At 46.2% G+C, this 16,088-nt stretch overlaps 1 protein-coding gene across 1 annotated transcript in view; it reads right to left on the bottom strand.

Moving 5' to 3' along the window:
• Window positions 1-2,828: 2,828 nt before the first annotated feature.
• Window positions 2,829-16,088, bottom strand: part of BUB1 (BUB1 mitotic checkpoint serine/threonine kinase) — a 30,586-nt gene continuing 17,326 nt past the window's right edge. Inside the window, exons 15-25 of the mRNA XM_069955183.1 lie at window positions 13,767-13,839; window positions 12,855-13,035; window positions 11,720-11,810; window positions 11,309-11,526; window positions 10,052-10,198; window positions 8,540-8,652; window positions 8,293-8,454; window positions 5,511-5,668; window positions 4,350-4,527; window positions 3,835-3,941; window positions 2,829-3,436 (exon numbers count right to left, since the gene is read on the bottom strand). Of these exons, the coding sequence (XP_069811284.1) occupies window positions 3,247-3,436; window positions 3,835-3,941; window positions 4,350-4,527; window positions 5,511-5,668; window positions 8,293-8,454; window positions 8,540-8,652; window positions 10,052-10,198; window positions 11,309-11,526; window positions 11,720-11,810; window positions 12,855-13,035; window positions 13,767-13,839 (1,618 nt within the window). The 3' untranslated portion in view covers window positions 2,829-3,246. The remainder of the gene's footprint in view (window positions 3,437-3,834; window positions 3,942-4,349; window positions 4,528-5,510; window positions 5,669-8,292; window positions 8,455-8,539; window positions 8,653-10,051; window positions 10,199-11,308; window positions 11,527-11,719; window positions 11,811-12,854; window positions 13,036-13,766; window positions 13,840-16,088) is intronic.

Here is a 16,088-nt window from a genome sequence, read left to right as displayed (position 1 = left end):
ATAAGGACAGCGCTGCCCTCACACGGTCCTATGTAACTATAGCGGGTGGGGCCCATGCACGCGGCTCTGTGGCTGTGTCAGGGTCCTGGATAGATCATGTGGTCCCTGATGCTGAGACCCCCAGTGCCAGCTGGGACATAGGGGCGACCCCTGGTGGCTCCTGCAGGAACGTTTCCTCCTGTGCCATGTGTGATGGACTGAGAATACAGATTCAGTTCATGTTCACACCTTATACTACAGCGGCCGTTGTTTAACACGTCCCTCCGGCCAATGCCGCATTATCAGCCCAAGGAAGGTTATATAAAGCCCATTGTAGTCCGCCGGCCGTATAGTCGCCTTTACAAATCCATGAAGAGTGTGTGAGCGGTCGGTTATTTATGGCCGTTGTTTCCATAGAGCAGCTGCAAGTAATTGGCACGTTATTTGTACAGCAGTACGTAGTGTGCCCAACAACGGCCGTTCTGTAGAAACCAATGTAAATGAATGAACGCTACGGATGTAGTTTTACCATTCATTCACATTGTGTGATTACACCCCGGGGCAATGCTCACACAACGTACGGACAATGACCGTTGTTTGGCCCTTGTTCAATACATTGTGTTACCAAGGCGATTGACTTCAGTGCAAGACGTTTTTCAATAAAACATCGTCCGATTCACACGCAACCTCTCTGCGGATTTCCCGCTGTGCATATCTGGGGGGGGGGGGTTGTTACCTAACCCCCTGTGGGGCAGACTGTGTTCTGTTAGGGGGGTTAAAACTTTCGTCAGGTGTGTAATTGATTATCCAATCAGTGGCGGATTCCTGTTGCAGATGCTGATTGGCTGATCAGACATTTGAGGAGCCAGAGCGTGGCCCACCTCAAGCTCAGTGTACCGGGTCCGAGGAACAAAGAAGACGTCTGATGGGGACTATAAAAGGCCTCACTTACAGGAGATGTCCCATGAAATAGAAAGCAGGACGGTAGGGGGGGGTGTAGGAACATAAACGAAGTATACTTACCAGTCCTTGTGCCACGTATTGACTGGCTGAGCCGGCAGTCACCCAGCTAAAGCTTTGGCTGTCCCGGCATGATGGGAATTGTAGTTTTGCTACAGCTGGAGGGCCGATGGTTCCCCATCCCTGGTATAAACCATCTCTACTCAAACTTCTTGGTATGGCTCCAGCGCTGCCGTCCACTGTCCCCTGGCTGCTTCCTAGTATGAGCGGGAACGCAGGACATGACAAGTCAGGACACCAAAAAATCCCTTGATAAAGCTAAGCGAAACGCGCGTAGGGTGAGAGGGACTTGGCTGAATACACGCATCCTCCTGGGTTAGTATACATGTAATATGATTGGGTGACTTCACCTGTTGTGTGGTACCTATCCACTACCCTTGGCACTTTATGGGTTTTTGCCTGTTTGAAGAAAAAACTATTTTTCTCTTGCCATTCTATGTCTTTCTTCCTGCTTTTGTTCGCCATCTAGTGGAGGCTTCCTGCATTACAGCATCCATACTTTTTCCTATGAGCATTCTCTATGCATGTGCAATATATTATTCTATAAAGTATATATGTCCCCTCACCAATTTCTTTATTGTATGGTTCTGTTTCATCTTTTTTCATTGTTTTAATGAATTTTATTAAGTATTAAATTATTTAAATAAAGATTACAATAATATTTATTGTTCTGCATTCTTTGTATCCCTTTGTGGATCCGTTTTTGTTTGATTTAAGTCAGGACACCGCTCAGACCAGGCAGCAGCTGGGGGACAGGAAACCCATGCGCTGGAGCTGGCAAAGTACGTGCATGTCGCCTGTTTGATTTAAAAAAAACAAAAAAACAAATGTCAGACCCCGGACATCTCCTTTAGGGTGCCTTCACACTTACCGACTCGCAGCGTTAATAACGCTGCAAGTCGGCTAGGTCCTGGCAGATCACTGTCAGTACATACACGCAGCAGTCTGAACTACTGCTGCGTGTATGTAAATCTGGCGGCCCCTTAACCCCTTCTGATGCCGGCCGCCTCCCGCTCTGCTCTTTATACATTACCTCCTCGCCCCACGGGGTCCCAACGTCCTGCTCTCCCGCCTGGCCAATAAGTGGCTGCGGCAGGGCAACACACTGATTGGCCGGGCGTGAGAGCAGGACGCCGGGACCCCGTGGAGCGAGGAGGTATGTATACAGAGCGGAGCAGGAGGCGGCCGGCATCAGAAGGGGTTAAGTGGCCGGCAGATTTACGTACACGCAGCGGTCTGAACGACTATGTACTGAGCGGTATGTACTGACAGTGATCTGCCAGGACCTATCCGACTCGCAGCGTTATTAACGCTGCGAGTTGGTAGATGTTAAGGCAGCCTTAGGTTAGATTCACACAGGATGGATCAGCAGTGAATTTCACGCCTACAGTTCACAGTGAAATGCGCTGCAGATCCCAAACTGTCATTTTCAATGAGATTACATGCACGCAGCAGGATTGTCATCCCGCTAATAGTATGTAAATGCCGGCTCCCTTAACCCACCGCCGCCCAGAGCATACTCTATGTGGTCCGTGCTCCGGCTGCATCAGAGGTTCCCTGTCCCCGTAGGTCTTGCTCAGCCAATCAGTGCCAAGCCCGGCCCGGCCACAGTCACTGATTGGCTGGGTGGGACCTATGGGAGCCTCAGATGCAGCCAGAACAGGGATCAGGTACAGGCGGCAGGTAAAGGGGATCAGCATTTACATTCTCGCAGCGGGATGACAATGTTCTTTCTTGACGTAACTTTTTGCATGTGAGTTTTTTTATTGTTTGCAGTGGTTGGGTGTGATCAGAGGGCAGAATCCACAATTAATGAATGGAAACAAATGTGATCTATAATGTTTTTATTTTTCTTTCGTTACACAGTCTTTATCTTGATATACGATAATGTAATATTTTTATTGCTATTTGAAGAGGAACCTTCATCCTTGTGCTCTTCCTGTGCAGTTCATGTAATAGTGTCTGGAAAGGCTATTGTCCCCAGAGCATTGTTTCGGTCCACCACCGGCTGGGTTGGGGCAGTGCTCGTAAAGGCCTTACTGGAGACACGACTACATTAACAGCACAGGAGCAGCGCCAAGGATGAAGGGGATGGATATACCTCTCTTCACTGCACCCTGTGAACAATAGGGACATATCATCAGGTCAGATTCATCAAACCTCCTGAACCCCCCGAAAAACTGAGGAACAATAGTACGGCCTAAATTTTAATAAATAAAGAATTTAAAAAGAATGTTTTAGACCGATTTATTTCTTGGCCTTGTCTATCAGCAGGATTATGAGCCTTTGATGCAGAGATTTTATTTTCTGGGTGTAATTTGCCTGGAAGGTCAAAGTCAGTTTCTCTCGCACATTTTTGAGCAAAGATGGGCTGTGACAATCGGGGATGTTCAACAATGTATGGAAAAAGTCCATCCACAACTCTGCATGTTCCAATCTGAAATAAAAGGAGAAAAAAAATCATTTAAAATCTGCTATAAAGGAGAGAAATATGAGAAAGTGTTACATAGAAAATCTAGTCAAAATCATCTTCATTTGTGTTATAGACTGCTTATAATTAAGCAGGTAGCTTGTCTCATACAGTCAGACTGAGCTCAGAGCTGGGGAAAGAAGTGCTCAGCCTTGCGCTTCTCCTGCCTATATCTACACACTGGATTGGTCATAGTCTGAGTGATCTCAAACGTTTTACACATCTCTGTGTCTCAGGGACACTTTAAGGGCCATTTTCTTTCGGAATTCAGTAGTGGTCCTCCATGGCAGGCTTGACATTGATCGTCATTTATGTATCTGTGACACAGTGAATTTATTTTCTTTAATATTTCCCTAATAACTGACCGTTTAAAGCGTCCATCTGTCTTCCATGCTCCATCCTCTTCGCAGACTTTCATGTAGTTGCCAAACAGCATACAATAAACCGTTCCAGCCACTCCAAAGTAGTCCGTCTGTAAGAGGTTATAAAAAGATGGTGATTAAAGATGGGCAAATGGACAGTAAAAATTAAGTCAATCACTTTGTTAGGTCGGCAGATAAGCCGGCTGCTATTGAATTCCATGCCACTCTGTTTAGGTGCCTGGAAAAGCTGGACCCAGTCCTGGGAAACTAGGTGAAGTCTTCCAGGACTGGATCCAGCTTTTCCCTGCACTTGGAGAGAAGTGTCATAGACACCAAAGGCAGACAGCTGATGAGCGGACCACCAAGCTAACAAAGCGCTTCACTTCGTTTTTACTGTAAATTCGCAGATCTCTAACAGTGATAAATCCTGGGCAGGTTATGTACCTGGGAGAGAAGGGATAAGCCAGACATGTGACAGGAATCAGTGATAGGGAGTGTAAGGATATACAGCACAGTACCTGATAATTCCACGGCTTATTGGAAAGCATCTCAACACACTGAAATCCTGAGGTCTCACACTTTGAGGTGAATGCTGTTCCCTTGGGGAAGAGAGTCATATCTATACTCTGACCTAGATCGATTAGCGCCAGTCCATGGGATAAAAGGTCCAGGTTAACGGGATCACAATCCAAAAACCTGAGATACAAGAAACAAAAAACTGGCATAAAAAGAGCTCACACGGCTAAGAGAGATTATGGGAGACAAGCGGCGCCGCAGAAATAAGTAGCCCTAGGCTATAGGTCAGTCTGGGAGTGGAGAGGTTTAGTGGCTATACTATACATGCGGATTTCATGAGTCTCAAACACAATCCAGGAGAGTTAGTGGCATATACCACATTTTCTTAGTTGTACAACGGAACAGATTACCGGAACTACAGATGAGTGAATCTACAGTAGGAACAAAGCAAAGTTTCCCAGGACCAAATCCATCTTTTCCCAACACCTGGCGAGGGGGGGGGGGGGCAGACTTCATCCCGCAGCCTATTGAGGGAATCCTGAAAAGAACAAAGCGCTACTGTATCTCTAAATCGGAACTCCCAGCATGGGAGTTCCCATAATCCATTCTGTTGCACGCCACACGTATATACATGGTACGTGGGAGTAAAACCCAAGAAGTTTCTGCATCTCCAGGACATATTTTAACTGTCCTAATTGCTAGATGCCGTTTCGACTACTTTACTATTTTACTATCAACAGGTGAGACCAATCTAACCTGCCGATATGTCCCTGTTGCAAAGGAGACACTGAGGAGGAAGGTTGGTCGCTCATAGTGTCTCTTCCTCCTCGGCACCGTTCTGATGCACTTAGTCGTGCGCTCTATGATCCGGTGAGACTGAAACAAACACTGGTGGCAGCAGAGGAGCCGGTGTTGACCCTTACTGCGGCCACTTAACAGAAACGGCTGTGTAAAGCAAAAATACATTTTAATGGAGTTATATTACAAAGTATTACAACCTTTTGGAGTTTTAGAGTAACTTTTGTAAATGCAGCTTTACACGGATCTACAGCAAAGTGTACTCTATAATGAAGAGAATACACGCCGTCACCCAGCTGCGCTAGAACAGCTGCAGGAAAAAAAATACAGGGAGCAAGAAATAGATAAAATGTGGAAGCATTTACCTTTCTCCCAGTGCAAAGTTGTCAGGTTTGATGTCACCATGGATGATCCTGATGTCATGGAGCTGCTCAATCATATATAGGATGTTGATGGCAAAGTACATAACTAGTGGCATTGGCATCACTTTCCCAGGCAACTCCTTGTACAAATTGATTGCATTCTAAAAAATATAAAAAATATCAAAAAGCCCAATTTGAACAAGGAAAATATTAGCACAAACATTCCATAAATCCAGCACTTAACCCTTAGAGGACAGAGCCAATTTAAATTTTTGAGTTTTTGTTTTTCCCTCCTTGTGCTTAAAAGGCCATAGCAGTTGCGTTTTTCCACCTAGAAACCCACATGAGCCCTTATCCTTATTTTTTGCGTCACTAATTGTACTTTGCAATGACAGGCTGAATTTTTGCATAAAGTACAATGCAAAACCAGAAAAAATTTCAATGTGTGGTGAAAAAAAAAAACGCATTTCTTTTGTTTTTTTTTTCGTTTTTACGCCGTTTGCCCTGGTGTAAAACTGACTTGTTATATATTTTCCTCAAGTCGTTACGATTACAACGATATGTAACATGTATAACTTTTATTGTATCTGATGGCCTGTAAAAAATTCAAACCATTGTTAACAAATATGTTCCTTAAAATCGCTCCATTCCCAGGCTTATAGCGCTTTTATCCTTTGGTCTATGGGGCTGTGTGAGGTGTCAGTTTTTGCGCCATGATGTGTTCTTTCTATCGGTACCTTAATTGCGCACGTGCAACTTTTTGATCGCTTTTTATTACATTTTTTCTGGATTTGATGCGACCAAAAATGTGCAATTTTTCACTTTGGGATTTTTTTGACGCGGACGCCATTTACCCTGCGAGATCGGGAATGTGATTAATTATTAGTTTGGGCGATTACACACATGTTTATTTATTTATTTATAACCTGGGAAAAGGGGGGTGATTCACACTTTTATTAGGGGAGGGGGCTTTTTATTATTAACACTTTTTTTTTCTTTTACACTTATACTAGTATCCCCCCTGGGGGACTTCTAGCATAAGTACACTGATCTCTCATTGCGCACTGACCCGCACCTCTCACTCCCGTCTCCAGGACGTCACCCGAGCTGCACCAGTTCTATGGAATGCATTACCCAAGACTGTCAGACTCACCTCCAATACACAAAGCTTCAACCGTGCCCTCAAAACACATCTGTTCAAACAGGCTTACCAGGATCCCTAAATCGGCTCCCCCCCCCCACTCCCCCAAATACATACGCCAGGCATTCAAGCACTTAGACCTGTGCAGGCGGCATTGGTTGGTGACGGATTTACCCACCTTTAACTGCACTGTCTTATTTATAAAGATGGCCGGACCATGCTAAAAAGGAAGGACTTTGCCCCTCTGCCACTATGTCCTCGCACCCCCTCCTGATAGTCTGTAAGCTCATGCATGCGAGCAGGGCCCTCAATCCTCATCTATGGATAATTATATATCTCTGTAATGTCTGATTTTTGTCTATGTATGTACCCCAGAATTGTAAAGTACTGCGGAATCTGTTGGCGCTATATAAATAAAAATTCTTTTTATTATTTATTATTGAGATCTATGCTGCATAGATCGATGAGATAGGCACTTTGATTGCTTCCGGCTGCTGGAGCCGGAAGCAATCGAGTGCTGAGCCGGGAACAACAACATTACGGTGCAGACCCCGGCCCGAGACGGACGTGTGGATCGCTCCTCCGGGATGGCGATCCACCCCACTAGACACCAGGGATGGCTGCATTCAAGTAATCGGATGCAGCTGTCAACTTTGACAGCTGCATCCGATTACTTTATTAGCGGAAGCGGAGATCGGACCGTGCCTGCTAATAGCCGCGGCCCCTGGCTACGAGTGGCACCCGAACCGCGGCGGTTCAGAGCGCGGCCGCCGCACAGCCCCACGGATACGTCCAGGGTCACCTAAGGGTGAAAGCGACTGTACCCACAATCTCAGTGTACCCACAATCGCTGTGTAACAGCCAGGGCTTACAAATGTAAGCTTGGCCATTAGACACAGCGCTGCCGGATTAAAAGTTGTTTTTATGACAATAACTGCGTCCCCTGCCGAACGGACCCCAGGACAGATCTTGGATTAAAAGCAGCTATCCGAAGGTACAAGTTGTTTGGAGGGGACAGATTGTGGGTACAGAGTCGCTTTAAAGGGGTACTCCAGCGAACTTTTATTTCAAATCAACTGGTTTCAGATAGTTATATAGATTTGTAATTTTATTTTATTTTAAAATCTCCAGTCTTCCAGTACTTATCAGCTGCTGTATGTCCTGCAGAAAGTGATGTATTCTTGCCAGTCTGACACAGTGCTCTCTGCTGCCACCTCTGTCCATGTCAGGAACTGTCCAGAGCAGGAGAGGTTTTCTATGGGGATTTGCTGCTGCTCTGGACAGTTCCTGACATGGACAGAGGTGGCAGCAGAGAGCACTGTGTCAGACTGGAGAGAATACACCACTTCCTGCAGGACATACAGCAGCTGATAAGTACTGTAAGACTTGAGATTTTTGGCGAACAACCCCTTTAATGTGTCTCATTAATTCCACACTTTATCCTGATCAAGAAGAATGTGAATCCCATCTATGTTCACATCTTTCTTACAGAATTCTTATAAACTTCAGCAAGTGAAAGAAAAAAAATTCTTAGAAAGGGATACTTTCTAAAGAGAATTTTTTTTAATACATTGCTTTAAAAATATTACTTTTACTCTAGCTATGCGCATGCAATGTCTGAGCTCATTTGCCATGATATCTTACCAGCAGTGACCCCAGTCTGTACAGATCCCCCTCCAGCACACTCCCATTCTGGAATATATGTGCAGAATGGAAACTGATGTAGAGATGCTGTAACTCTGGCCTTATCCGTTGTGTTATCTGTGTTCCGATGTAGAACTCCCATGGCTTTGCTGGCTTCTGCACCTGTGTATGAGACAGGAGGCGTTTAGGATGCTATTGGCACAGTGTTACACAATGTCTCTTATAACACCAAAACTTTTATGGTTACCTTCAAAATTACTTTCTGGTTGCTCTGTGTCTCGATATCGAGTCTGGACGCTGAATATACACGTGCAAAAGCTCCCTCTCCGAGTAATTGTTCAACAATATAGGATTGTGAGCCTGAAATATAAAAGAGTCAGATAAATAACGTAAAACGTATGGCAGACAAAAAGTTAATGGCAAAAACATTTTTTGTTTATATCAACTGGTTTTAGAAAGTTAGATTAGTAATTTACTTCTTTTTAAAAATCTCCAGTCTTCCAGTACTTATCAGCTGCTGTATGTCCTGCAGGAAGTGTTGTATTCTCTTCAGTCTGACACAGTGCTCTCTGCTGCCACCTCTGTCCATGTCAGGAACTGTCCAGAGCAGGAGAGGTTTTCTATGGGGATTTGCTACTGCTCTGGACAGTTCCTGACATGGACAGAGGTGGCAGCATAGAGCACTGTGTCAGACTGGAGAGAATGCACCACTTCCTGCAGGGCATACAGCAGCTGATAAGTACTGAAAGACTGGAGAATTTAAAATGGAAGCAAATTAAAAATCTATATAACTTTCTGACACCAGATGATTTAAAAGAAAAAGAAAATGTTGGAGTACCACTTTAATCTGTCAAATCTCTAGCTTGTTTACTGGAAACTCTGGGTGTTCAACATATGTAAAATGCAACACTGGGCTGTATACCAATGACATGTAACATCTGCAGTCAGTAATATTCCTAAAATGTACACATATTGAATAACTCGTTCCTTTATTATTGCATAAGCTAATAGACATTAACACCACAGACTGTGGAGGCAGGAGATACAGAATCACAGAAAACATATATAATGTGCAGCAAACAATACATACAACATACATATAGTTTCGCCCTTTGGTGGTGGATGTGGTCAAGTGCACAGTGCTTACTGTATTGCCAAAACACTCTAGGCCAATAAATACATGTAAACAATGTTATGGGTGTCACCATGGGAGCTCCCTAAGGAAGCTTGGACAAAGTGTTGGAGCAGCGGTGGAGGCCAGGTACCCTGGATGATTTATACTCTTGGGATTTACCAAGCTGGCATCCTTATCATTTTTCACATGTATTTATTGGCAATCCAGCAAGCACTGTGCACTTCACCAAGTCCACCACCGGAGGGCAACCCCGTGAGAGCTTGTGGGTGTTTGCCGGATCCTCAGCTGATTGCTGGCACTTTTATATGGGACGAAAATTAGCACGTGTAGAAGGCCCTTATGCCCAATAACAGAGGTTATTGGACAGTAATGTGTATCAGAGGTGTTATCTGTCCTGCGCATATCCTTACAGCAAGGAAAGTGCACACAGACTTTTCCCAGTTTTTTGGGATGCCCATTACACAACTGATTAAAAGATCTGATGTAGTAAACACGATGGAAACATTACTATGAAATATATGACTGAACCATCTACATGTTCACACTGGTGATCGGCTCTACAGGGTTATAGTTATACAAGACCAGGGAAAGTCCGGATATGAACTAAACATTGGATTTTCTTACCCAGTTTTGTTGGTGTTTTCAGTTTAAAGGATGGGACATTTGTTTGCCACTGGTGGTAACAGCTTAGGGAGGTAAGAGGTGTTGGTAGCTGAGACAAAAAGCTGGAAATGAGCTTGTCGTCCCAGGCATCATGCACTATTATGTGTTCTGGAGAAAAATAATGTAATAACAGAGACTGAAAAAAAGTATAACGTATTACTAAGATATAACACAGCTGCTTATCACTGTTAGTGCACCCCGCTGTACATTGGAGCTGTACAAAAGTATACCACAGACTCCACTGAGCAGAGGCTGCCGGTCCATATGGCTGTGCGTCTGTGCAGAGCAAGCAGTGACTATTATAGTGATCACCACTCTGTGCACCTGGCTCAAGAACACAGCAGCACTGACAGGCAGCTTCCCCTCCTGTATTGTTGGTTCTGATAAGAATATATAGTATAACGCTGTCCAGCAGCATCAGATCAAACACAGTAGACTGGGAACTGAAGGGCTTTAAGAGCCTGTCAGTAGGATTATGGCGTCCTATCTGAGGGTAGTATAAACTAGTGACAGAGAAGCTGAGCAGGATGATGTTTCACTTACATTGTTCTGTGCAGCTGATCCAGAGATCTCCTCCTGAATAACATGGACAATAAGTAGTCCTCTCCAATATGTGCGTGTGCTCAGTAGTCCTGGATATTCATGAGAAGTAGAAAACTCCGCCCACCAGCTGCTGATTGGCAGTTATCTATTCATGCTGTGTATAGGCAGTCACCTGTCAATCAGCAGCTGGAGGGCGGGGGAGGGGTGTGGCAAGAATCTTATTCTCCTGCATATTAGGAGAACGGCTGAACAGAATGAAGTAATAAACCGATCTGTTCAGCATTTCTGTCACCAGTTCATTCTGTCCTTATTTAAGGCAACATAAACCTAGTGACCAATTTCCCTTTAAACAGCCACGCAGTTCTCGACATGAATGTTGGTGGCAGCAGAGGGGCCTTTGCCTCCCCTTACTTCTGCCACTTAACTAAAATGTTTAATTTTTCCTTTATATGTCATCTTAAAGAGCAAAAAGCTCAAAAAGATGATGATCTTGTCCCCCTTCCCCCGTCACCTGAGGCAGCCGGGACCTATAACAATTTATCTTCATGACATCAGTTATGGCCTCCCTTCCCCGACTTCTATACGGGCCTGTTAGTTCTGATTGCTTACAACTACTGTAAGGTCTATTTTAAAAAGGAATTTACTGAAAATGTGAGACCATATTATATTACGGACCTTGTACACACACATCTATAGCTGTTTCTTGATTGGACGCCTCGGGCTCTTCTTCCTCGTGGACAGTGAACGGCTGCGATGTTATACCCCAGGGGTCTTCAATATTTATTGTACTGCGCTGTAAGGTATCGGAGAGTTTACATGCTGCCAGGCGCTTCCCCGTCCGATCAACCTCATCTGTTTCTAAAGCAACTTGTGGATCCTGCAGGGGTAACGTACTAGAGGAGGAAGGAGATGGAACAATGACTTATCTTAGATTGTTCAAGACATGGCCGCACATTTAGTTAGTGTATAGTTAGTTTTCAATTTGATCACAGTGACTAAAGCCCACGAACCGCTTCACAGTACCGGATTCATGAGGGCACCGGGTTTATAGATGTGCAGCCATGTAAGTTTCTCTCTCCAATATACCTTAGTTTTCTTATTTTGGACGCCTGTACAACTTTATCTTCGGAACAGTCCAAGCCCATGTGACGGCCATCATCCACGGTCAGCGCATTTTCTAAGAGGTGAAATATGTAAGTTTTAAGAACAACAAAGTTCCTGGGAATAGCAGGTAGTGCACAGCAGTGTATTTGTAGTATAACCAATTTCCAGCATAATTTGTTACCTGAAAGTTTAAGTCATTAAAGTGGTACTGTGTATACGGATTAGAATATACAGTATTATTGTCAGTAATACTGTATGTCGCAGCCTTTGCAGAGTGAGCTGTGATGGTAAAAAGTATGGAAGGAATTTTTAGTCTCACCATGGGCAGCAACATATCAAGTTATATTTGATTGGAATACCCCTTTAAGAAAAGCATTTATTTCAGTTATTTTTGTGCAAAAGGAGCTGGAATTCTGGTGTATATAGCATTGTGTCATGTGCTTAAAAACTTAAATGTGCACATCACCTTAAAAACTTTTCATTAAAAATCTTTTTTTAAAAAAACAACTATTCATTAAAAGGGGTAGTGCGGCGTTTAACATTTATTCACTAAATAACACACATTACAGCCATCTTGTGTCGACGACGTCATCTTCGGGAGGCGAGGCGGGCCGGACCACTCCAGTCCTCCCTAATGCCAGCCCCCCTCTGCCGTGTCCTCACCTGCTCAGCTGCGATTGGCTGAGCACAGTTATATCCAGCCAATCGTGGCTGAGCAGCTGATGACGCGGCAGAGGGGGGCCGGCATGAGGGAGGGCTGGAGCGGTTCGGCCGGCCTCCCGAAGATTACGTCGTCAACCCAAGATGGCGGCCCGGGTTGACAGTGAACACGTACGCTTAATGCACAACACTTCCTGGGTGGGGGGGGGGGGGGGGGGGGGGGGGGGGCGGGAAACACGGGGAAGGGGGCCATTCACTTAAACAACACACATTACAAAGTTGTATAACTTTGTAATGTGTGTTATTTAGTAAATAAATGTTAAACGCCGCACTACCCCTTTAAAAGCACAAGAAAGCATTCTAGAGAAATAATGCAGAATAAGATACACGTGTCCATTGCAGGTTATTAATGAATAAAGCAGAAGCATAACAAGTGGTATGGTAATGTCAGTTCTACCTTTGTCTTCTGTAGTCTGCCAAGTTTGCTTCGGCTGCTTGTTAGTTGCAGGAGTTGATGCAAGTCGAGCGGCAAATGCAAAGTCTCCAGTACTGTTTGGGCTGGGAGCCAATGTTTTGTTGCAGCGTGCAGCCCATATGGTACAATCGTCCACCATTGACTCGGCCGTCTTAACCTCCTCCTGTTAAGAAAACAATTTTTTTACTAAAATTTTACTTCTGAGAAGTTTTTGCTTTGACAAGAGATTTGACTTACCCAGCTGTCATACAACCAAAATTACCTGCTTAAAAGGGGTATTCCACTTAAAAATAACTTTGATATGTTGCTGCCCATGGTGAGACTAACAATTCCTTCTATACTTATTATCCATTCAGTCTTCAGTTATGTTTGAGTGTGACATGTACAGTAGCATTTAAAGAGGTATTCCAGACAGACAGAAGGAGTGCTAAAGGTAGGCTTTGCTTTACAAAGCTGGGGTGGGGGTCCAGAACATAAAAAAGCATACTAACCAACCACCGTGCAGCACATCCAGCTGCAATGTCACATTGCCCACTCATGGACTGTCAGTTTAGCCATTCAGAGACTGGGGCAGGACCCTTCAACTCACTGGCTGAGTGAGCGGGCAATCCCTCCGCCACACCATGACGTTGCAGCAGCAGGAGCCAGGTATTTGACTATCGAAAGTCTGGAAGCTGAGAGCGGCGCAGTGGGGGCACAGGGATGGGTAAGTATACTTTTATTATTATTTTCCCTCACCCGCCTGCTTGTGTTTTTTTACTTTGGTAACCCCCTTCTTTAAAGCCTAACTATTAAAACAAATTAGTCGTAAGCAACAAACATTTCTATCGAGGCACACATATACATAATCTTATCAGAATCACATGTATGGTAACAAAAAGAAAGATGCTTTACGTTTTTGAGAGCGGGCTTAAGAGACGGTCGCTCTCCAAAAGTTCTCACTTCCACCGGTTTAACTTGAGATGTCCTGGAAAAAAGGAAATGGTGGTTAGCTACTTCTCTCGAAGTGTTGTGTGCTACAAAAAAGAGGATTTTTTTGTACTCACCGTAAAATCCCTTTCTTGTGGCTTCATTGGGGGACACAGCACCAGTGGGTATAGGCTACTGCCACTAGGAGGCGACACTAGACAGAAGAAGAAGTGACTCCGCCTGGCAGCCTATACCCCTCCTACAGACACCAGGCTAACTCAGTTTAGTCACAAGCAGTAGAAAGTAGTAACAAAAACAGGCAAAAAAAAAACCAGGCTGGTCCCGGGAACGAAAAAACCCCAAGAACAGAACAAGCCCCGGGAGCACAACCTCAAACAGGGTGGGAGCTGTGTCCCCCAATGAAGCCACAAGAAAGGGATTTTACGGTGAGTACAAAAAAATCCTCTTTTCTTGTGCCTGTCATTGGGGGACACAGCACCAGTGGGACGTACAAAAGCAGTCCCAGAGGGTGGGGAAAGAAGATTACAATCCCCATGCGGCCTGCCTAACGCACGGCGGCCTGCAGAACCTTGCGGCCCAGACTGGCGTCAGAGGAAGCCAGGATATGGACCTGATAAAACTTTGAAAAAGTGTGAACTGAAGACCAGGTGGCGGCCTTGCAGACCTGGGACACTGAGGCCTGATGGCGAACCGCCCAAGAGGCCCCCACAGCTCGAGTAGAATGAGCGGTGACCCGAAAAGGAGGAGCCCTGCCACGAACGCGGTAGGCCTCTGCGATGGCTGCCCTGATCCAACGCCCAATGGTGGTCTTGGAAGCCGCCAGCCCCTTGCGCGGACCCGACGGGACCACGAACAAGGAATCCGAGCGGCGGAAGGAAGCAGTGACTGACAAGTAGATCCGTATGGCCCGGACAAGGTCCAAACAATGCAGGGACCGTTCCCTAGGATGGGAGGGCGCAGGGCAAAAAGAGGGGAGAATGATGTCCTCATTAAGGTGGAATGCAGACACGACCTTCGGCAGGAAGGAAGGAAGAGGACGAAGCACCACCTTGTCCTTGTGAAGGACTAGATAAGGGGAGCGACAAGAGAGCGCTGCCAGTTCAGACACCCTACGGATGGAGGTAACCGCCACCAGGAAGGCGACTTTCCAAGAAAGGAAACAAAGAGACACCTCCCGAAGAGGCTCAAAGGGAGGACCTTGCAGAACCTCGAGGACTAAATTAAGGTCCCAGGGCTCTAAAGGCTGACGAAAAGGAGGGGCCAAATGGACCACCCCCTGAAGAAAGGTCTTCACCTGGGGGCGGAAAGCTAGAGCCCGCTGAAAAAGAACAGACAGGGCGGAAATCTGCGAACGCAAAGTGGAATGACTGAGGCCTTTATCCAGCCCGGACTGTAAAAAGGAAAGAATCTTGGGCGTGGAACACACCAAGGGGTGAAAATTATTCTGTTCGCACCAAGAAAAGAAGGCCTTCCACACGCGATGGTAGACCCGAGCTGACTGAGGCTTACGGGCCTTAAGCATGGTTTGGATGACTGGTTCCGAGAACCCACGAAACCTCAACACCGCGGCCTCAACAGCCACGCCGTCAAACTCAGCTGAGGTAAATTGGGGTGGAATATTGGCCCTTGTGAAAGGAGGTCGGCCCGCAGGGGAAGGCGCCAGGGGGCGTCGGCCAGGAGGTGCACTACGTCGGCGTACCAGGACCGGCGCGGCCAGTCTGGAGCGACAAGAATGGCGGGAACGCCGAGTGCCTTGATGCGCTTCAGGACTCGTGGGAGAATGGGCAGAGGAGGAAAGGCGTAAACCAGGGAGAACTGCTCCCATGGGGTCACCAAGGCGTCGACCGCGAACGCGCAAGGATCCCGGGCCCGAGTCACATAGATGGGGAGTTTGTGGTTCAGCCTGGAGGCGAAGAGATCCACATCTGGGGATCCCCACCGCCGGCAGATTTGAAGAAACACCTCGGGATGTAGAGCCCATTCGCCCTGATCCAGTCTTTCGCGGCTGAGGTAGTCCGCCGCCCAATTGTCCACCCCGGGAATGTGGACTGCCGAGAGAGCTGGAACAACCCGCTCCGCCCAACGGAGAATGCGAGCGGCCTCGGTCATGACAGAGCGGCTCCTGGTGCCGCCTTGACGGTTCAGATAGGCAACGGCGGTGACGTTGTCGGTCTGAACACGGACCGGATAACCCCTCAGGCGATCGGTCCACTGAGACAGGGCGAGAAAGATGGCCCGGAGCTCCAGGATATTGATGTGAAGCCGAGCCTCTGTCGGCGACCAAGA

This window comes from Dendropsophus ebraccatus, chromosome 15 (genome assembly GCF_027789765.1).
Source record: "Dendropsophus ebraccatus isolate aDenEbr1 chromosome 15, aDenEbr1.pat, whole genome shotgun sequence".
NCBI classification, from domain to species: Eukaryota; Metazoa; Chordata; class Amphibia; order Anura; family Hylidae; genus Dendropsophus; species Dendropsophus ebraccatus.
The sequence above is the reverse complement of the archived record's forward strand: the minus strand, read 5'-3'. Positions and strand labels throughout refer to the sequence as shown.